Genomic DNA, 22,504 nt, shown 5'->3' on the forward strand with positions numbered 1-22,504 from the left:
CTATCAATGTATGCCCAGTATAATTACATTAAACCAAATACAAGGCATAATTCAAATAATTATGATATAATAAAATTTGCAAAAATTATAACTTTAGTACTAGTAAGTGACAGAAATCAATAAAAAAACATGATTCGACAAATTAAACATTTAAGAAATGAAAAAGAAATATTTCCAACAAAAAAATAATGAAAGGCAGACTTATACTCTTGTTGGGTTAATTTTGAAGATATGTATCTTAAAAGAAATGTAATTATTACCATCATGGAATTTGAATCCATTCTTCTTCCTCCCGCATATAACTAGCTTCTTCCTCATCGCGTTCCTCCACACTCGGGAACAGTGGCACATGCAGCTCATTCTCAAGTTCTATTTCTACGGATCCATCATTTTCATCATCACACTGGTCATAATAACTTTTTTCTGGTAATTTCAACACTACGGACCAATGTTTTTCGAGAGGATCATCAATGTAACAAACTTGTTTAACATGCTTCCCTTGAACAAAAGGATCATTTACATAACCTAATTTGTTCAAATTAACCAATGTATATCCTAAATCATCTACCTTAACTCCTTTGTTCATATCTACCCAATTACAACGAAATAGAGGGATTCTAAACTTATTATAGTCTAACTCCCATATACTTGATATAAAATATGTTCTATATTTTTATCCTTACCCTGCACAAGCATTGTATCTGCAACAACGTAAACACCACTGCACTGAACCTGTCGATTATCATCCCGCTCCTTGGTGCTATAAGTAATAGCATTAATTTTATATCCGCTGAATGTAGGGACAATCTTGTTGGGACCTTCTGCAATCCACCTTATCTCCTCAGGTATGTTATGGTTGTCATCCGATAATTGTGATTGAATCTGTCCAACAATAAATTGATTAAAAGTATATTTGATAGTGCTATCCAGTTAAATTATTATACTAATTTAGACCTGAAGTAATAAGAAAGAAGCTGATAATGTCTTAAATAATTTTCTAGAATTAAAAACATTTGCTAAAAAACTCCTAAATTAGTGTTCAAGTGCAAAATAAACAGAGTAATGCAATTATTGTGAACACGTTAATTAAGCCTACATATGATGCTATTAACAATAAAAATCTTACCTTTTTCCGGAACCATGTGGGGAATTCATCATTTTGCTTGGTTTTTAGCCAGACTTGGTCATTTTCATGTTGCTTGAATCTCGTCATTAGAGATACCATGTGTTCACTGCCAGTGAAATGAATTAATTTAATATAAGAATCGAAATGCATACATAATTAGAAATAACACACAGAAAATTGAGTAATACTCACTCAAAATATGGCCTTATTGCATTATTATTTTGCAGAGAACACAAATGTGCTAGGTGCAAGTCCTTCTTACTTGGCTTTATCATTGTTGTACCAGATAAGGGCCTGCACATTGCATCCTGCTCATGCCTAGAATTTTGGGGCAGTCCTACGGTAGGTTCTTCAAAATTCACCAAACACTCAACCGCCTCCTCAGCAACATATGCCTCGGCAATACATCCTTCAGGATGAGCGGGGTTCTGTACATATCCCTTAAACCCCTTCATATACCTTTCGAAAGGGTACATCCAACGTGGGAATATTAGCCCGCAAAGCTTAGCCTCTCTAACAAGATGAATTGAGAGATGAATCATCACATCAAAGAACGAGAGGGGGAAGTGTTTTTCTAGCTGACAAAGTGTTTCCACCAACCGAGATTGCATTTTTTCCAATTTTTCTACATCAATGACTTTACTGCAAACCGCCTTGAAGAAGAGACAAAATCGAATAATTGTGCATCTGACTTGCTTTTGTAGGACTGACCGAATTGAAATAGGAAGCAAATGATGCAATATGGTGTGACAATCATGAGATTTCATACCAACAAGTCAAAGATTTTCCATATTTACCAGATTTTTGATATTTGAATAAAATCCATCCGGCAACTTCATTTGAAGAAAGGCTGAGCAAACGGTTTTCTTTTCTGCATGCGATAAGTTCCAAGATGCCAACAACACCTTCTCTTTCTTTCCGGGAGTTTTTGGCCTTAACTCCGTTCTTATTCCCATTTCAGCCATATCGAGACGGACAGACTCCCTATCTTTTATCTTTCCTGGAATATTTAATAAAGTACCAAGCATAGCTTCACATATATTTTTCTCGATGTGCATCACATCGAGAACATGCCTAACCGGTAAAAACTTCCAATACTCGAGTTGAAAGAATATAGAAATCTTATTTCCAAACGGGTCGAGCTTCACCTTTCTTCCATCGAAGTGGGCGTTGTGTCTTACCAAATACATGGCCCCTTAGATGCTGTACTCTTTCAAGAACCTGTTCTCCGGTTAACGGAATAGGAGCAACCTCCTTCTCTACAGTGTTATCAAAAAATGATTTTTGCCTTCTATACGGGTGATGTCTGGGCAACCACCTTCAATGCCTCATAATTACTGTCTTACGGTAATTAACCATCCTAGTAGCATTTGTTTTATCAACACATACTGTACAAGCATTATACCCTTTAATGACATTTCCTGACAAGTTCCCTAAGGCTGGATAGTCGCTTATTGTCCATTGTAAAGTGCCCCTAAGTATGAAAGACTCTTGCTGATATGCGTCATACACATTTTTTCCACGCCACAATTCTTGCAATTCTTCAATAAGTGGTTGAAGGTACACGTCGATATCGTTTCCTGGCTCAGTCGGTCCTGATATCAATAAGCAAAGCATAATATACCTTCTCTTCATACAAAGCCAGGGTGGAAGGTTATAGATTGATAGCAAAACCGGCCAGCTTGAGTGGTCAGTACGGTTTCCACGAAAAGGATTGAAACCATCGGCAGATAAAGCTAACTGAAGTTTCCTACTCTCTGATGCAAAATCAGGCCACTTCTTGTCAACATCCTTCCATGTTTCGGAGTCAGCGAGATGCCTCAGTTTACCATCCTCTGGTCACTCGGTGTCATGCCAAGTCATGTACTTTGCACTGTCAGGTGTATTGAACAAATTTCTCAATCTCGGTATCAATGGGAAATACCATAAAACTTTAGCAGGGACCCCCACCAGTTCCTCTCCTTTCCTGTTTAATTTCCATCTAGAGGCCTTACATATGCGACAAGTAGTTTCATCTTCATCTCTCTGACCACGGTATAAGAGACAATCATTCGGACAGGCGTGTATCTTTTCATATCCCATCCCTAATGAACATAAGGTTTTTTTTGCTTCATTAAAGGAAGAAGGCATATTGTTACCTTCCGGAAGCATAGACCCGAGCAATAGTAAAACATCAGAGAAGCATGAATCAGACATACCATGCTTTACTTTAATGTTGTACAACTTAACTAAAGCTTTTAATTTAGTGTAACTCTCACATCCAGGATAAAGGGGTTGATGTTCACCTTTAATATGGTTAAGGAAATCTAAAGAATCTGAAGAAATATCATCATCCTCATCATTAGCTTGATCCATTCTTGTAGGAAATTTGTTAAAGGATTCTGAAGTGTCGGTGTCATCCGGTACAGGACTAGATGCTAAATTTGACTCCCCGTGCCATATCCAACGTATATAAGTTTCATCGATACCATATTGAAAGAGATGGTTTTTGACCTTCTGAGCTTTCCATGATTTAGTATATGCACACCTTAAGCAGGGACAACTAATTTTCTCTTCAGTATACCCCTTTTCAAATGCAAATTTCAACAAATCTTCAACGCCTATTTTAAACTCTTTTGTCCTTCTATTAGTTCTTAACCATGATCTAACCATCTTTACAATAATCTGAAAAGAAAAGTGAATACATCTAAAATCAGTTTAACAAAAATCAACAAGTAGCAGGACAACTTTGTTTTCCCTACAATACAAGACCAGTTTAACAAAACTAGGAGCATAGAAAGACAATACTCTATAACAATAGTAGGATTTATTTATTTCAATACTGTAATACGATTTATTTATTTCAATACTCTGTAACAAAAGACAATATTGTTAAGTGTTTAAGGATTTGCATACGCATCTAATCTGCATAATAGTTGTAACTGGCACTTATATTGAAATCTGTACAATCAAATCTTCCATTAAATATTTCTTTATGTACTCCATTAAGATTAGCAAAGCTCAAAGATTAGGCACATGTATAATAATTTTTGATAACTTCACTCATAAACCACTTTAATAACTTGTACACAGAGAAGAGAGAAACGTAGAAAGACAACTTAAAATTTTAAAACAAAATTTAAGTTTCACATGAATTGCTTTGAAAAAATTTCCCCCAAACCAACATGAACCCTAATCCAAAGTTAAGAAGAGAAGATGTTTTCACATCAATTACCTGAAAGAAAGGAAAGAAGTCCCAGTGATGCTCTGAATCGAGATTATGTCCTGAATCGTGATGTTAAGAAGATAATTGAATGAAGAGATGAAAGAAAGAAGAGTAGAAAGAAGTAGAGATGAGAAGAAGAGAATAACGACCTAACTGTATAGCTCAATAATTATGTCCTTATTCGGACACAATTATATTAAATGCAAACTTCAATGTGATAAATAAAAATGTATAAAGTATATAATTAATTTTCTTAAATATAGGACAACAGTTTTCGGGTAACATTCTCATTTCAGGGAGTACGCCTTTTACTAGATTTTCCTTATAAATTCATGCACCGAATGTTCGGGAATTTTTAAATATTTTTTCACAAGCCCAAAATTAACATATCTTGACATCCGTACGGTTGGATCATCGGACAACTCATTTAAAAAAATTATTCGGACGTTCGGGTAACATTCTCGTTTCAGGGAGTACGCCTTTTACTGGATTTTCCTTATAAAGTCATGCACGGAATGTTCGGGAAGTTTTAAATATTTTTTCACAAGCCCAAACTCAACTTATCTTGACATCCGTACGGTTGGATCGTCGGACAACTCATTTAAAAAAATTATTCGGACGTTCGGATAACATTCTCGTTTCAGGGAGTACGCCTTTTACTAGATTTTCCTTATAAAGTCATGCACGGAATGTTCGGGAATTTTTAAATATTTTTTCACAAGCCCAAAATCAAATTATCTTGACATCCGTATGGTTGGATCGTCGGATAGCTCATTTAAAAAAATTATTCGGACGTTCGGGTAACATTCTCGTTTCAAGGAGTATGCCTTTTAATAGATTTTCCTTATAAAGTCATGCACCGAATGTTCGGGAATTTTTAAATATTTTTTCACAAGCCAAAAATCAACATATCTTGACATCCGTATGGTTGGATTGTCGGATAGCTCATTTAAAAAAATTATTCGGACGTTCGGGTAACATTCTCGTTTCAAGGAGTACGCCTTTTACTGGATTTTCCTTATAAAGTCATGCACGGAATGTTCGGGAAGTTTTAAATATTTTTTCATAAGCCCAAAATCAACTTATCTTGACATCCGTACGGTTGGATCGTCGGATAGCTCATTTAAAAAAATTATTCGGACGTTCGGGTAACATTCTCGTTTCAGGGAGTACGCCTTTTACTAGATTTTCCTTATAAAGTCATGCCCGGAATGTTCGGGAATTTTTAAATATTTTTTACAAGCCCAAAATCAACTTATCTTGACATCTATATGGTTGGATCGTCGGACAGCTCATTTTAAAAAACTATTCGGACGTTCGGGTAACATTCTCGTTCCAGGGAGTACGCCTTTTACTGGATTTTCCTTATAAAGTCATGCACGGAATGTTCGGGAAGTTTTAAATATTTTTTCACAAGCTCAAAATCAACTTATCTTGACATCCGTACGGTTGGATCATCGGACAACTCATTTAAAAAAATTATTCGGACGTTCGGGTAACATTCTCGTTTCAGGGAGTACGCCTTTTACTAGATTTTCCTTATAAAGTCATGCACGGAATGTTCGGGAATTTTTAAATATTTTTTCACAAGCCCAAAATTAACATATCTTGACATCCGTACGGTTGGATCATCGGACAACTCATTTAAAAAAATTATTCGGACGTTCGGGTAACATTCTCGTTTCAGGGAGTACGCCTTTTACTGGATTTTCCTTATAAAGTCATGCACGGAATGTTCGGGAAGTTTTAAATATTTTTTCACAAGCCCAAACTCAACTTATCTTGACATCCGTACGGTTGGATCGTCGGACAACTCATTTAAAAAAATTATTCGGACGTTCGGATAACATTCTCGTTTCAGGGAGTACGCCTTTTACTAGATTTTCCTTATAAAGTCATGCACGGAATGTTCGGGAATTTTTAAATATTTTTTCACAAGCCCAAAATCAAATTATCTTGACATCCGTATGGTTGGATCGTCGGATAGCTCATTTAAAAAAATTATTCGGACATTCGGGTAACATTCTCGTTTCAAGGAGTATGCCTTTTAATAGATTTTCCTTATAAAGTCATGCACCGAATGTTCGGGAATTTTTAAATATTTTTTCACAAGCCAAAAATCAACATATCTTGACATCCGTATGGTTGGATTGTCGGATAGCTCATTTAAAAAAATTATTCGGACGTTCGGGTAACATTCTCGTTTCAAGGAGTACGCCTTTTACTGGATTTTCCTTATAAAGTCATGCACGGAATGTTCGGGAAGTTTTAAATATTTTTTCACAAGCCCAAAATCAACTTATCTTGACATCCGTACGGTTGGATCGTCGGACAGCTCATTTAAAAAAATTATTCGGACGTTCGGGTAACATTCTCGTTTCAAGGAGTACGCCTTTTACTAGATTTTCCTTATAAAGTCATGCACGGAATGTTCGGGAATTTTTAAATATTTTTTCACAAGCCCAAAATCAACTTATCTTGACATCCGTATGGTTGGATCGTCGGACAGCTCATTTGAAAAAACTATTCGGACGTTCGGGTAACATTCTCGTTTCAAGGAGTACGCCTTTTACTGGATTTTCCTTATAAAGTCATGCACGGAATGTTCGGGAAGTTTTAAATATTTTTTCACATGCCCAAAATCAACTTATCTTGACATCCGTACGGTTGGATCATCGGACAGCTCATTTAAAAAAATTATTCGGACGTTCGGGTAACATTCTCGTTTCAGGGAGTACGCCTTTTACTAGATTTTCCTTACAAAGTCATGCATGGAATGTTCGGGAATTTTTAAATATTTTTTCACAAGCCCAAAATCAACATATCTTGACATCCGTAGGGTTAGATCGTCGGACAACTCATTTAAAAGAATTCTTCGGACGTTCGGGTAACATTCTCGTTTCAGGGAGTACGCCTTTTACTGGATTTTCCTTATAAAGTCATGCACAAAATGTTCGGGAAGTTTTAAATATTTTTTCATAAGCCCAAAATCAACTTATCTTGACATCCGTACGGTTGGATCGTCGGATAGCTCATTTAAAAAAATTATTCGGACGTTCGGGTAACATTCTCGTTTCAGGGAGTACGCCTTTTACTAGATTTTCCTTATAAAGTCATGCCCGGAATGTTCGGGAATTTTTAAATATTTTTTACAAGCCCAAAATCAACTTATATTGACATCTATATGGTTGGATCGTCGGACAGCTCATTTAAAAAAACTATTCGGACGTTCGGGTAACATTCTCGTTCCAGGGAGTACGCCTTTTACTGGATTTTCCTTATAAAGTCATGCACGGAATGTTCGGGAAGTTTTAAATATTTTTTCACAAGCTCAAAATCAACTTATCTTGACATCCGTACGGTTGGATCATCGGACAGCTCATTTAAAAAAATTATTCGGACGTTCGGGTAACATTCTCGTTTCAGGGAGTACGCCTTTTACTAGATTTTCCTTATAAAGTCATGCACGGAATGTTCGGGAATTTTTAAATATTTTTTCACAAGCCCAAAATCAACATATCTTGACATCCGTAGGGTTGGGTCGTCGGACAGCTCATTTAAAAAAATTATTCGGACGTTCGGGTAACATTCTCGTTTCAGGGAGTACGTCTTTTACTAGATTTTACTTATAAAGTCATGCACGGAATGTTCGATAATTTTTAAATATTTTTTCACATCCAAATGATCAAATCAAAGTCATATATGAAATATTTGAATTTTATAGGAAACGTGGAGTGTTGATAAAATTTATTTACACTAGAATGTCGAATTTGTTCAAAATTAATTTTTTGAACATGTAGGACAACGGGTTTCGGGCAAAAATTGTTGTGTGAAATTACTTCAAACAACGGTATCTTTGATACACCGTTGTCCAATTATATCTTAACTAACACTTTCTTACATAACGGTTTTCTGTTTAAACGCTTGTCCTACGTTGATTCAGGCAACGATTTCGCAGAATTAACCGTTGTAAGTCTGTTTAAACTATAATTTGAAAATACAAGATTTGAACACAGTTTTTACAATTTATTCTTTTATTTTGAAAAAAAAATAATAGGAAAAAATACTGATCGTCAGATTAAAGTAGAACTGAATTATAAACCGTTGATTTAAAATGAATTTTTTTTTGAGTTCCCTCTTCTTTCATTTTCATCTCCCCCCAATTTCATTTTCATCTCCCCCCAATTTCATTCTTACCCATTTACTTTAACCCGTTACTTTGTTTACTCCATTACTTTGTCTCTAAACACCTCAATACCAACACCGGCGATTTCAACTCAACACCGGCGATTTTCATCTCCCGTTCGACTCAACAACTCAAAAGAGGTATTTAACACAACCCACACATATATGTCATCTATATTTGGGGATTATGAAACCCTAAAACCCATATCCATATTTGGGGATTTGGGGTTTGTATTTGGGATTTGGGGTTTATATTTGAGGCATTTGAATGATTGATTTGGGGTTTATATAACCATTTTTAGGGTTTTATTATTTGGGGTTTCTAAAACATGCTTCTTTTTTCTTTTAATTACATCTCTGTTTTTAAAATGTTTGTTGTTGATTCAGTTTTGAGTTTTCATTTATCTTGGATTTTGCATGCATTGAGTTATCTTGGATTTTGCATGCATTGAGTTACAAATATAAATGTTTATAAATATTTATTGAGTTATTTATGTTTGTATGGGTATTTTGGGGTTATATTTATGATGAATGAATTTGTTTTGAGTATATATTTGTTGGATGTTTTAGTGCTAGGTGTTTTGTGTGAATAAACTCTGTTTAATGTATATTAAACACTTTTTTAAATTAATGTGTGTGAATAAACTCTGTTTAATGTATATTAAACTCTATTTTTAGTGTTCAATCATCTATGTTTGATACTTATATGTGTGAGAATGTATGTCGCTGTTAATATTGATTCTTATTTGTGTGTTGTATAGATTATGCTTAGTCCAAAGAAGAAGTCAAAGTCGAGAAATAATGAGTTCCACAAGTTAGAATCGAAGAGGACAGTGTCCAAGAGGATAGACTCGAAAAGGACAGAGTCCAAATGGATAGAGTTTAAGACCACTCGATCTTCACCCAATCCAACTACCACTACCATGAATGTGATTAAGGATTTATAGAAAACCAGGTCCTTAAACAACGAGACCCCCACTCCGTCTTATTCTTCCCCAAAATCAGTGAAGCGGAAGCCCATATCTGAGAACTTACAAAAAGAAATTACCAAGAAAAAGAAATGAGAAATGCCTATTATCACCACCGACCATCCTCAAGGACTCAAGCTATTGAAGCGAGGTTGTGTGACGATGCACCGGATTCTAAGACGTAAGATGATGGGGATCAAACTTGCGGTGTCTTTTAATTCAAAAGGAGAGCCATATGGTAAAGCAGGGGCAGAGATGCAATCATATATTGTAGTTTTGGCAAGAACAAAAGCCCCAATCTGGCATGATTCCTGGAAGTCTGTTCCAAAAGACACACAGGAAAAGATTTGGGACAGTGTGCAGGTAAAAAAAAATGAAATAATCTAGTTGCTTATGTTCTTTCACTTGCTTGCATTTTTTTAATGATACTAATGTTTCTTATGTATGTAGATGTCTTTCATTGTACCTCAATCAGCCAAGAAGATGGTTTTAATATCTGCATCTTCAAAATGGAGGGAGTTCAAATATCGGCTCACCAAAGATTATATTCTTCCTTATCTAGATCAACCTGAAATTTTGGCACATCCTCCTGCAGATTATTCTTTCATTGAAAAATGTTATTGGGACATATTTGTTTCTGATCGCACGTCGAAGGAATTTATGGTATGGTTCTATTTACCTTTACGTAATATTTTTTTGGCTAAATTTATATACAATATTTACTTAGTCGTGATCTTATTTAACCTCATTGATGCTTTTTATGAAGAAAATTCATGATGAACAAGTTCAAAGAAGGTCAATGAGTTTATATCTACATCGCATGGCTCGAAAAGGTTATGCAAACCTTGAGAATGAATGGGTTAGTGCTATTGAAACAACATATTCATTTTTGTTTTCTTGCTGACTTTCCAAATATGTTTATGTTATTACTAAGGTGATTATCTATATGTCAATGCAGTTAGAATCTCATCCAGATATAGAGGAGGTAGATCGATCAGATAGCTGGATTGAGGCAAGGAAGGACAAAGATGGAAATTTTTTAAATGATGTAGTTGCGGAAAAAGCCAAGGAAATTGTAAGTTACTTATTTTTTAAATGATGCAGTTGTTGTAATATATTTATTTGCTGGTGTTTTATGTTGGCTTTTTAATCTAAACTCAAGATATTTATTTGTTTATTTTGTTTACATAATTCTATCTGCCCGTTGATGTGTTAGTTTGTAATCACGATTTAGACGTGGTCATTACATATACAGCAATTTAGTAGGAGCATTAAAGAATAACTTAGTGTTTGATTGTTTGTAGGAGTTCAGTTGATCAGTTCCTATTTTATAGGACATTTCATTTCTATTAGTGGTAGTAGTATTCCAATCAGCAATAATATGAGTAAGGCAACTTGGCCAGACTACATTTTACTCTCTAGTTACATACATACATTGATTCATACTGTATGCTATTTAAGTTTGTACCAACACTTTGAACCTTTTTTTTGCTAAACTGTTAACAAACTTTGCTAAATTGTAAGTACTACATTTTTACATGCCTAGACATATTAGATATTTTATATACGAATAGCTAAGATTAAAAAAATGATAATCTTAATTTTATAGGAAAAGCTGAAGGAGGAGGTTAAGGAAGGAAAAATTGCAGTGGAAGGTGTTAACGATGTTTTAACGATAGCGCTTGGCAAGCCTGAGCACGGAGGAAGGGTACGTGGTCAAGGATCCCATGTGAAACAATTAGTTTATTTTCATCTTCCAAGGCAAAAAAAAGCGAGCATAGTGGATGAAAAGATATGCGAGGGAGTTAGAAACTTCATGGCTGTGGAGACTCCAAAAATAATTAAAGAGAGGGATGCATTTTGGATGGCTGAAATTGAAAAGATCAGAGCAAAGATTTCATTGACAAAGGCTGGACATCAAGATAGTCCGAAACCTGCTTCCCAGCAAGCAAGTTCTCATTCTAAGGACAGGGTTGAAGGGGATGAAGGGGATGCAGGTTTAAATGATCTTAGAACACCTGAAACGGAAAGGAAGATATTTTCCAGTGAAGAGGAGCGAGTTGTTCATAAAGTGGATATGATTGAATTTTTTTTTGTTGATTTGGGGGAAGAGCTTCCGTATGATAACAAGCTGTGTGGTGAGGATGATCAGAAGGAGGCTGGTGAAGATGTTCAGAAGGTGGATGGTGAGGATGATCAGAAGGTGGCTGGTGAGGATGATCAAAATATGGCTGGTGAGGACGTGAAAGATGTTTCAGATAGTTTTGTATGCAAACTGGCAGTTGGATCATTGAACAACATTGTTGCCTTTGTAAAAATTGATGAAGTCCTAGTTGTTGAAGGGCATTAGCAGACTATCCATGGAGTAAGACTTGGAGAAGAGAATGCAAGAGTGTCAATTACTCAAGTCATTCAAGGTAATGTTAAGATTCCCTTCCCTATTGGGGATGAAATTGTGTCTGTGCAAGATGCCATGGGAACTTTTATTGCATGGCCAAGAGACCTCATTGCACGAGGAAACAATAGCACTATTCATGTCTTGTCTGCTCCAAAGGTCAGAATTGTTTTTTTAGAATGTTTAGTATATTTAGTATGTATTTATTGAGCATGTTATTTTTACTATTTTAACATATATAAATTTTTTTTAGAGAACCAAGAAAGGTCTTTCCAAGAAATCAAAGAAGTCATATAAATTAACTGAAGATGTTGAACCGGAGCTGGTTGTTGAGATGAGTGGAAATTATCCGTCTGCATTGAAGCGCTTGTGGACATGGGCCAAGAATTCCCTGAGTGATGGCCAAACTTTTTCTTTTGAGTTGAGCAAACAAGCCTTTGGATTGTCAAAGAAGCAAACCATGTTCTTATCAGATGTACATGCCGTGTGCTCTCGAGGTGAAATGGCAGGCTCTGTCATTTGCCTTTATATTCAGTAAGTTTTTATGTTAAAATTCTTTATTTATTTTTCCGAAATTAAAGTCAGAATCTTTACTCACTACTGCCTAATAATATATGTAGCTTCTTAAATGAATATGTGAAAAAGAATAAGATGTTGAGCATGATAAGCTTCGTAGATCCTAGCACAATTGGTGCCATTGGATGTGGTACTGCAGCGCAGAGGTCACGTGCACTAGCTACACGTTTCAAGGGTGCTAACAAAGGAAAATATTTTCTGATGCCTTACAATGATGTGTGAGTATTTAATTTATACTATTGCTAGCTAATAAGCCATTCTCTCAAATAATTTTCTTAGATAAAAATGATCATATGTATAACCATTTTTAAGTTGATTTCTTAAGACAATTTAAGTTACAAATTTTATATACATGAATATAATTTTGAGTTTAAACTTGATAATATTTCTTGCAAATTGTAAGTTGAATTTACGGTAATTTAGGGTTCAATTTTATTAGAAGGTGAATTAGATTATGTCAATTTTGCTAGAACTGTTATGCATCTTTATTCATATTTTTGTAGGAACCACTGGACATTGACAGTTGTGAAACCCGAAGCAGAGATGGTCTATTATATGGACCCTCTTAAACGTCGAATTGCAAACGGGGAATGGGTTGATGTTGTCGACAAGTAAGTACAACTTATAAAGTTTGTGTATACGAGTCTTTACTTGTAAATTACCTTGTCAAACCATATTTTGCACTATTTTTTTAATCTGTTCATATATTTTTTTTGTTTATAGTGCTATTAAGCTGTATAAGGAGGAGGATCTGAATAAGATTTCAAAGAAGAAAGTATTATGGGAGAATATGGCGGTAATAATATTTCTCATAATTTTAATTTCTGTCTTGTATGAAATTGTAATTTAATTTGTGTTTGCTTTTTTCAGGGAGTTCCAGTGCAGATGGGGAACAAGGATTGTGGCTTGTTCGTTATGGGGTACATGAAGGAAATTATTCACGACAAAGAGCTTGACTTTGTCACTAAGGTAAGAAATTCACTTTCTTTGGATTTTCTCACCATTTTGTATTTACGCGTACGTTAGTAGCACATGTGACTTATAAAAATTTTGGATGGTTTTTCAGTGGTTGCGTAGGTCGAACCAGGTGTATGCTGATGATGACATAAATGAGATTCGCGTTGAATTTGCAAAATATTTTATGAAAAACAATGCAAGTTAAGGTTCTAGATCTGATCATTTTCTTTAGAAATATTTGGTCAAGTGCAAGTTTTCAAATATGTAGTTATTGATGTGAGACGTTAAGTAAACTTTGGATGTTTGGTAGAAGTTCTTATACGCTGATCAGATTGTATGATTTGGTTTTTGTTGAATTTGTTTTTACGTATTGTGAATGTTGAAGTCTATGGATGTAGTTCTATTTAGTTGGCTTGGATTGTGTTCCTAGATTGATAAGTTGTGGATTGATGGATTGAATGATATGGATTTAATTTTATATGGATTTGTGATTGGTAAAATTTTAGTTTTAAGTTTCCGCAGGCGGTGGTGTGTATGAACTGTGAATTTGGTATAGAAAAATTTTACACTTCAACAGATAATGGTGATTCAAAGCAAAAACAACCATTGTACAGTACATATTCAAACAAAAGCCACCTTAAGTAATGCATTATCAACACAGTTGCCTTATGCTAGATAATCTAATATGTAAAAATTATAAGCCATTGTGTCAATAATATTCAAGTAACTGGTAAAAATTAGACAGTGTTGCCTTAAAATATAAAGAACAATGTGACTACTATACATAGAATTGTCTGAATAGTTTTTGAGATAATAGTGAACACCTACTCCATATTCAAAACAAATTTTTTAAGCATGTACACAACGCTTGATTTGAACAAAACTCTTGTTTTAATACCATCCACACAACGGTGCTGAACAAAAGCCATTGTCACAAAGAAACTAGAATAAGGGATTTTCTTGAAAACTGTTGTTGTTATGTTTTGAGACAATAGTGAAATTGAAATTACCATTGTCTCAATAGACATAAAATTTTAAGAATAAAATTAGATACTCTTAGTTGACACAAATTTACCGTTGTGTAGAACTAAAACAGTTGTTTTACTCTGTTTCAACAACGGTTCTTATTTCCAATTCCGTTGTTTGTCTTGAACTATAATTTGAATACTCTTAGTTGACAAAAATTTACCGTTGTGTAAAATTAAAACTGTTGTTTTACTCTGTTTTCAACAACAGTTCTTATTTTTAATTCCGTTGTTTGTCTTGAACCGTAACAAGTCTTGTATAACTATTGTGCTATCTTGTTCTAACAAAGGTTGAAAAACCGTTGTCTTACTTCATATCAGACAAGTGCTGGGTATTCAACGGAAAATTTTGAAGTTAGACAACGGTGCAAAACTGTTGTGTCAAAGCAAATTTCTTGTAGTGCCTTCAACCAAATTGGATTCCAGCTTCTCCTTGTTCTTCTTCCAGGCTGCTTCACAAAAGGACTCAATACCTTGAACTTTGGTGATTTGAGCATGAACATCTCTAGATGTTTTCCATGCCTTAATCACCTCCTGTTCTCGTTCAAGCTGCTTCTGCAAGATCTCTTCTTTCTTCAAGGACTCAGTTAATTCATCCTTAGCAATTTTACACTCAATTCTCAATTTTTCAAATTCAATAAACTGAGATTCTAGCACATTATTCCTCTCACTTAAAAACAAATTGTTTTCTTTGATTTTAGCATTTTCCTTAGTAAGAGACTTAAGTATAACACGCAAATGATATAATTCTGTAGACATGTCATTTATTGTATCATTACACTCAGCTTTAGATAAATGTGCAAGGTTAGTGGTGATTACCTGATTACTTGAAGAACTTGTCTCTGTTTCATCAGACTTGGCCATTAGGGCTAGATTGACATAACTGACATCCTCATCCTCATCCAGACCATCTGCTGCCCAGTCATTTTCTTGTGTAATGAAAGCCCTTTCCTTTTGTTTGATCAACTCAAAATATTTCTGTTTATAATCCACAGGCTCAAACTTCTTCTTGCTGGAATCTGACTTTCTACACTCACTGGCAAAGTGCCATGCCAAGCCACATTTGAAATATTTGAATTTTGATTTATCCACCATGTTTCTATTTGGCTTAGCTTTTCCAAAGTTCTTCTTGAACTTGAGCTTGTCAAATCTTCTGGAAAGAAATGTTAGATGTTCATCAATGTCATCCATATCATCTTGGCTCAAAAAATCTTCATTTTCTGCTACCAGCCCATTGCCCTTGTTTTCACAGACCTTTGAAGTAGATTCAACAGCTTCTATCTTCATCTCCTTCTCTTTCTCTAACTCAGCAACCAGTGCAATGGACCCTCCTTTCTTTCTCCCTTTCTCCATTCTTTCATCTTGCTCTATTTCAAGCTCATAAGTTTTTAGAATGCCATACAGTCTTTCTAGTGTAAACTCCTTGTATTCTTGTGAATTTCTCAAGGAGACTGTCATTGGTTTCCATTCTTTTGGTAGGGATCTCAGAAATTTGAGGTTAGAATCTTTGGTTTGGTAGACTCTTCCATGCAGCTTTAGAGCATTTAGTAGCTTTTGAAATCTACTAAAGATATCAGTGAGAGTTTCACCTTCTTCAAAGTGGAAATGCTCATATTGCTGAATTAGTAGTTGCATCTTGTTTTCTCTAACTTGTTCAGTGCCATCACAGATAATCTGAATTGTATCTCAAACTTCCTTGGCAGTTTTGTAATTGATGATGTTGTCAAACATGTCACCATCAACTCCATTAAACAGAATATTCATGGCCTTCTTTTTCTTCCTGGCTTGTTCAATATCAGGATCTGACCATTCATGCCTTGGCTTGGGAAATGATGGTTTATTTCCAGTTGCAGCTCTCATTGGTACATGAAGGCCTCTCTCTATGCAATCTACATAGGTCTCATCTTGAGAAAGTAAATGAAGATGCATCTTTACCTTCCAGTGATGGTAATTGTCTTTGTCCAGAAAAGGAATCTTGGCTCCAACATCCTTCTTGTTCATCTTGCTATTTGTTGTGATCTTTAAACTCTTTGTTCTTTAAGAGCTTGCTCTGATACCAATTGTTAGTCCCTAACAATGCAACAAGAATTATAGAAGGGGGGTTGAATGGAATTCTTGAAACTTTTTCTGAATTATAAAATGTTCTAACTCAAAATATATATGTGAGTGTTTTGATTTGCAAAGTGCGGAATGATAAGTTAAAATGAATCAAAACACAAAGTAATAAAAATACAAGTTCTTAAAACTTTCTGGTGGATTTGAATGTATCCACCAGATATATATATATATATATATATATATATATATATCAAGAGAACTCTGTGAAGCTTGAATAGCTCACAGCTGCTTACAAATAAGAACAACTAAACTTACAGAGAAATGCTTAAGGATTCAGCTTACAATTGTTTCTCTGAGAAAATATTTGCTTAGTCTTGTTGTTGTTCTATTTGCTACTCTTGGTTTATATATCACCAAGATTACACAGTAATAAGACAAGATAATAAAACAAAACCTATCAAGTCTAATACTATGCTGTTTCACTACTCTATTCCAACATCTTTGAATATCTTCATAATAGCATGAAAATGGCAATGCTTCTTTGTTTTCAAAAACCCAGTTGAATAGGCTGCCACAATCCTTTTGCATACACTCGACGCATGTGACTGTGTTGTCACTGTCAACGGATGTTTGAATTGATCATCCGTCGGGTACATGATCATCCGTCGGGTTGCCTTGTTGATCATCCGTTGGTGCCTTTGTTGATCATCCGTCGGGTAGCTATTTGGCACTTGACTTCATTTCATTTATGCAGAATTACAAGACATCATAGGGATGACAATCGGGTCGGTCGAAACGGGTTTAACAAAAACCAAACCCGAACCCGATTATTTTTGCCAAACCCGAACCCGAACCCGAACCCGAACCCGGAAAAACCCGAACCACTAAACCCGACCCCGAACCCATCGGGTTCGGTTCGGATTCGGGTTTGTAGATCACTATCAAATTGCACCTTAATTTGCACAAACTCTAGTGAAAAATTACTAGGATCTGGTTTGAGCAAAGTGCTCATAAATATTACGATATTGAAATTTTTGGGATTGAATTAGAGGGTTTTGAGAAGACAATGGATAATATACCTCTATGAATAAAATTGTTGCTGAAATAATGCAACAATCTTGACCTTTAGTATACTTATATTGAAAATGCTGCTAAAAACATATTTAAACAACTTTAATACAATATTTGTAAAAAGTATAATTTTTTAGTACTAATATTAGTAATATATTATATTATTACTTAAAAATTATAAAATGTTAATTATATATTAACACCGGTTTCGGATCGGGTTCGGGTTCGGGTCGGAACGGAACGGGTTTCGGGTTTTCGGGTCGGGTTCGAAACGGTATGCCTTAAAACCAAACCCGACTTGCCATCCCTAGACATCATCTATGTACAATTAATCAACCTATTCTGCATATCTAATTAAAGTCAACATGACTTATATGCTACTACAGAATCTAAACAAAGGTGTTTGCAGAAATGTGCTACATGACTTATTATTACATAAGCTACTCACTCGATGGATAATAAATCATCATCCGTCGGGACTATATTGAGTTATCCGTCGGGACTATATTCCTTATCCGTCGAGTGCTATATTTTTCGCTAAGTTAAATCTACTAAGGTGTTTTGTTAATTAAATCATCAAGTTCACAACATATACACAACAGTAGCATCTCTGTAGCTTTAATTAGGTTAATTAGAGAATATGATGATTGTTGGGATTGGTTGAGGTCGTCGGAAGATCTTTCGATGGTGTGATTTGATTTTGGTGTTTGTAGTTTATTTGTTTGTGAGTTAGATTTAAATATGATGATTTTTATTCTAATATTGATGGTCGAAGTTTATGAAAGGAGCTGGTAGCCGGGTCTAGGGGACATAAATAATCGTTGGATGTGGTGATTTTAGGTTGACGACGGTGATTTTTTGTATTTTGGCCATGATTTTTGTTTTTCAGGTGGTGGTTTTTAATTTTCCGGAGATGATTTTTGATTTTTCAGAGGTGATTTTATATTTGACGATGGTGATTTTCTGAAGGCTGCCGGCGGTGGTGGCCGAAAATGGTGGTTGGGGGTAGTGGTCGGTGGTAAGTAGAAAGGAGATGATGGAGGAGGTTATAGTAAGTGGAGTTTAAATAATAATATTTGGAACTTTATCAATTTATTTTTCTAAAAAAATATAACTTTAAAGTAATGATTTACCAAATATATTATGTGACCTATACTTAAAATTATTTAAATGCCTAAATAACTTATAATTAAGATGTTTATATACATTTTTTAACTTTGAGTCATCTATACTATATTATAATAGACGAAACATTAAAAGTTTGGTAGTCGATTGGTCGATACTTGCTGAAATTACTTAATTATCCTCCTTTCAATTGACATTGAAATATTTTGATTGATATAAATATCTGATTATCTTAATAACACAAATATAAAAAATACAATCTACACCTGAAAATCAACAACAACGTACTAAGATTCACTCGCAAGAATTGTACTACACATGGTCGACTCAATTGTCTGCCAATTCAACTAGCTTACAAACTTTCTAACTTTTGATATCCAAAATGTGCTAATATATACGGCATGTATATCTACCTACCTACCTATCTATTTATATCTATATTATGTTTAATATAAAAAACACTCCCATTAATAGATTAATATTCATAATATAGTTAAGCAAATATAGATAAATATAAATTTGTATAACAACATCGGCTTAAAAAAAATAATACATCAACTATTCACATGTGCCAAAAAATATCTTATTTAACCGGTCTATAACAAAATTAAAATCAAATAATCGGGTACTCTGGGATAAAAGAAAATCATATACATCCATTATCACGACTTAAACAAGATTGTACTATAATGGTCGAGGTTTAAACAAAATTATACAATTGATTCGTGTTAAAAAAAAATAAAAAATAGAAGTTTTTAGTTGGATTTGGTGCATCGTGCTAAAAAAAAAATACAAATACTACTGACGCGAATAAAAGAATACATTATTGCGTCTGGTTAAAATAAAATTTAGTTGGATTTGTTGCATCTTACTAAAATAAAATAACAACTATCTTGACACGATAACCGAAAATTACACTATTGAACTAGACTACAACAAAATTAAAATTGAAAGATAATTTGTGAGTCGATATAATGATATCGGGTTAAAACAAAATAATATAAACTACTCGACCGGGGTAAAACAAAATATTATTCAACTCGAGTTAAAATAAAATTAAAAATAAACTGAATATAATTATTTTGATTAGGTTATTGTAACTGGCTTATGTTATGTCTATTATATCCATATACTCTTTTATTAAAACGAAACTATAGATAAAATGTTAGTTTGTATGATAGCGTCATACTTAAACGATACTAAATATAAACTATTCATCCGGATTAAAAAAAAGTATATAATTAATTCAAGATAAAACTGATATTAAAATAAAAAATAGTTAGACCAAGTATAACAAAAAAAAATATATTTTTAAAATTATATAATATTAAAAATAATATTTATATCGCACATGTTCTAATATGCTAGACATTCTTATAATATTATTAGACATGTACTCACACCCCATTTTGAAGTAAGACACTAGTAGCCTCGGTTGATATAGATAAGCTCACATTGTCTATTTTGATCCGAAGTTTATGAGAAAATATACCATATCAACATTACACGCTTATACCTCTCAAGTTAAACTAGTGACAAAAATTCGCTTCAATTCACTTCAATCTCCGGTAAACTCTCCATTGCAGTTTGGTTGCTTGAATTCTAATCATTGAAATTTTTAAATCAAATTGATATTCTAGATAAAATAATTACAGTATATAAATTAGTCTAAAATTTGAATATTATACGGAACTTAATTAATTTAAAATTAAAATACTATAACTGAATTACCCGACCTATTTAAATCGGCTACTAGGTCAGTTTATTAACTTATTTATTTGAAGACCTACTTATTATAAATAATTATTATCATCTAATGAAATAAATATTCGATTATATTTTTCAAACATACTTACACTTTTAACATATATAATTAATAAATATTAAAGTAAAAATAATATAATAACAACTATTGTAAATAACAGTGCATGGCAAGGTTGCTAGTAGTGTAAGTTATAATGCCCATATGGGCCCGTTTGTCTATAGCTTATAAGTCAACTTATGACTTATAAGCCCATAACAGCTTATCACGACTGTTTGTCGACACAACTTATAAGTTGAATTTACAACTTATAAGCTGATAATTTGAATGTTAGCAACGACGTAATTTTTCTCAACTTATACGCCAATAACAAAACACATTATAAGTATATTTTTCATCCCATGGTAAATGTGTTCCAAATAGGGATGACAATCGGGTCGGGTATTGCAGAATCTATATCCAAACCCAAAAAATTTATCCATATCTGAACCCCACCCGAACCCGAAAAATACCCGAAAATGAATATCCGAACCAGATCCATCGAATTTTGGATCGGATTCGGGTATGCCCAAAACCAGATTTTTTTTTGAATTGTGTAATATCCCGTAATTTTTTAGAATTAGATTAATAATAGAATAATAGAATAAAAGGATTAAAATTTGATAAGGACTAGGATTTAAAATTGAATTAGAATAATGAGCCTAAAATTTGGATCAGATTCTAATATGGATAACTTGTAGGTTAAGATATAGGGTTTTGTCTCATTATAAATACACCCTATTCGTCTTCCTCGCCTTAATTAATAAAATTCGTAGGGTTTTATTCACATAAATCAGCAATCTTGTAAAATTCGTAGTAAATTCATCGTGAGTCGGAATTCAGTGATTCTGGACTTTTCGGAGAGGTTTTTTCGTTATCTTCAACTTTCGTGTTTTGTGTTTTTCAAGATAACATCGTTTAGAAGGTCAAAAAAGCTATATTCAGATCTGGTCAGGCTTTGGGGTAAGTACTTTTTGACTTGCTTTTATATTCGGAAAAGTTTTGATACTCTGATTTTCGAATTTCGTATAAGATAAAAGAATTCTGTTTCGAACTGTATAATAAATAAGATACGAGAATCTTTTGAAACCCAGTCTCTACGTTTTCGAACCCGTTCCTAATTTATGCTATAGTTCCGGAACTAGCCTTAGATATCCTTAGTAGGCGCACGAGTGTGCAACTTTAGATACCTATTAAGGGCGCGTAATTATTGAACTTTAGATGCCGATCACTGGCAAAGTGTGGTATATGAGAATAAGAATAAGAATTAGATGCCGACTACTGGCAAAGTGTGGCCGTAGATCAAGACTGTGGTATTTATAGGAATTATCGTTTCGTTATGTTTTACTCTGTTCTGATCTGTTATAAAAATCTGATCTCTTCTGTTTTAAATTCTGAATTTTAAAATATAAAACTTTGGGTTGGATTTATTTTAGAAATTGTTTTTACAAAATTACTATCGTTTTGAGAAAATTTGTTTTATTAAAAACACCCATTGTTTTCCGGTTAAATAGTTAGTCAATTTGTACTTGCTGTGCTTTGTAGCTCACCCCTTTTATATTTCAGGTTTCGTATAAGATTCGAGTTGGAAATCATTGGAGTTCGAGGACCTTAGTATTGGATTGTTACAAATTGGGTATTCATACCCGAACCCGAAACGCGTACCCGAAATTTGAAAAATTGTATAATTATTGATATTACAAGTGTTTCGGATCGAACACGCAACTTGTAGAGAAAGAGTTTTAACATGTCATTTTCAACCACTACACCACGTCATTAACTGTGTTATTATATGTATGACTAATATTTAAAAATTAACTCAATTGATACCCAGTTTTTTTGGATTTATTACTAAAAGATGTTTTGTTAACCTTATAAATCTTATCACCCGTTTAAATGATTAGAATAATTATATTTAGGGGTCGTTTGGTTCAGTAAATTTGAGTATCAGGTATGAGTTTTGTCCATTTCAAACCCGTACCTGGTGTTTGGTTCATAATTGTTATTAGTTG

At 33.9% G+C, this 22,504-nt stretch overlaps 2 protein-coding genes across 2 annotated transcripts; one reads left to right on the forward strand and one right to left on the reverse strand.

Moving 5' to 3' along the window:
• Positions 1–262: 262 nt before the first annotated feature.
• On the reverse strand, positions 263–3,778 carry LOC141664476 (uncharacterized). The gene is made up of 8 exons (XM_074470428.1): positions 3,265–3,778; positions 2,473–2,961; positions 2,275–2,385; positions 1,924–2,126; positions 1,319–1,779; positions 1,127–1,232; positions 684–882; positions 263–588 (listed from the first exon to the last, which is right to left on the reverse strand). The coding sequence occupies exons 1-8, from the start codon at positions 3,776–3,778 to the stop codon at positions 263–265; spliced, it is 2,409 nt and encodes an 802-aa protein (XP_074326529.1).
• Positions 3,779–11,957: 8,179 nt separating this feature from the next.
• Positions 11,958–13,617, forward strand: LOC141664477 (uncharacterized). Its single transcript, XM_074470429.1, has 7 exons — positions 11,958–12,038; positions 12,133–12,413; positions 12,500–12,673; positions 12,959–13,066; positions 13,179–13,251; positions 13,326–13,424; positions 13,522–13,617. The coding sequence occupies exons 1-7, from the start codon at positions 11,958–11,960 to the stop codon at positions 13,615–13,617; spliced, it is 912 nt and encodes a 303-aa protein (XP_074326530.1).
• The last annotated feature ends 8,887 nt before the right edge of the window (positions 13,618–22,504 follow it).

This window comes from Apium graveolens, chromosome 6 (assembly GCF_009905375.1).
Source record: "Apium graveolens cultivar Ventura chromosome 6, ASM990537v1, whole genome shotgun sequence".
NCBI lineage: Eukaryota > Viridiplantae > Streptophyta > Magnoliopsida > Apiales > Apiaceae > Apium > Apium graveolens.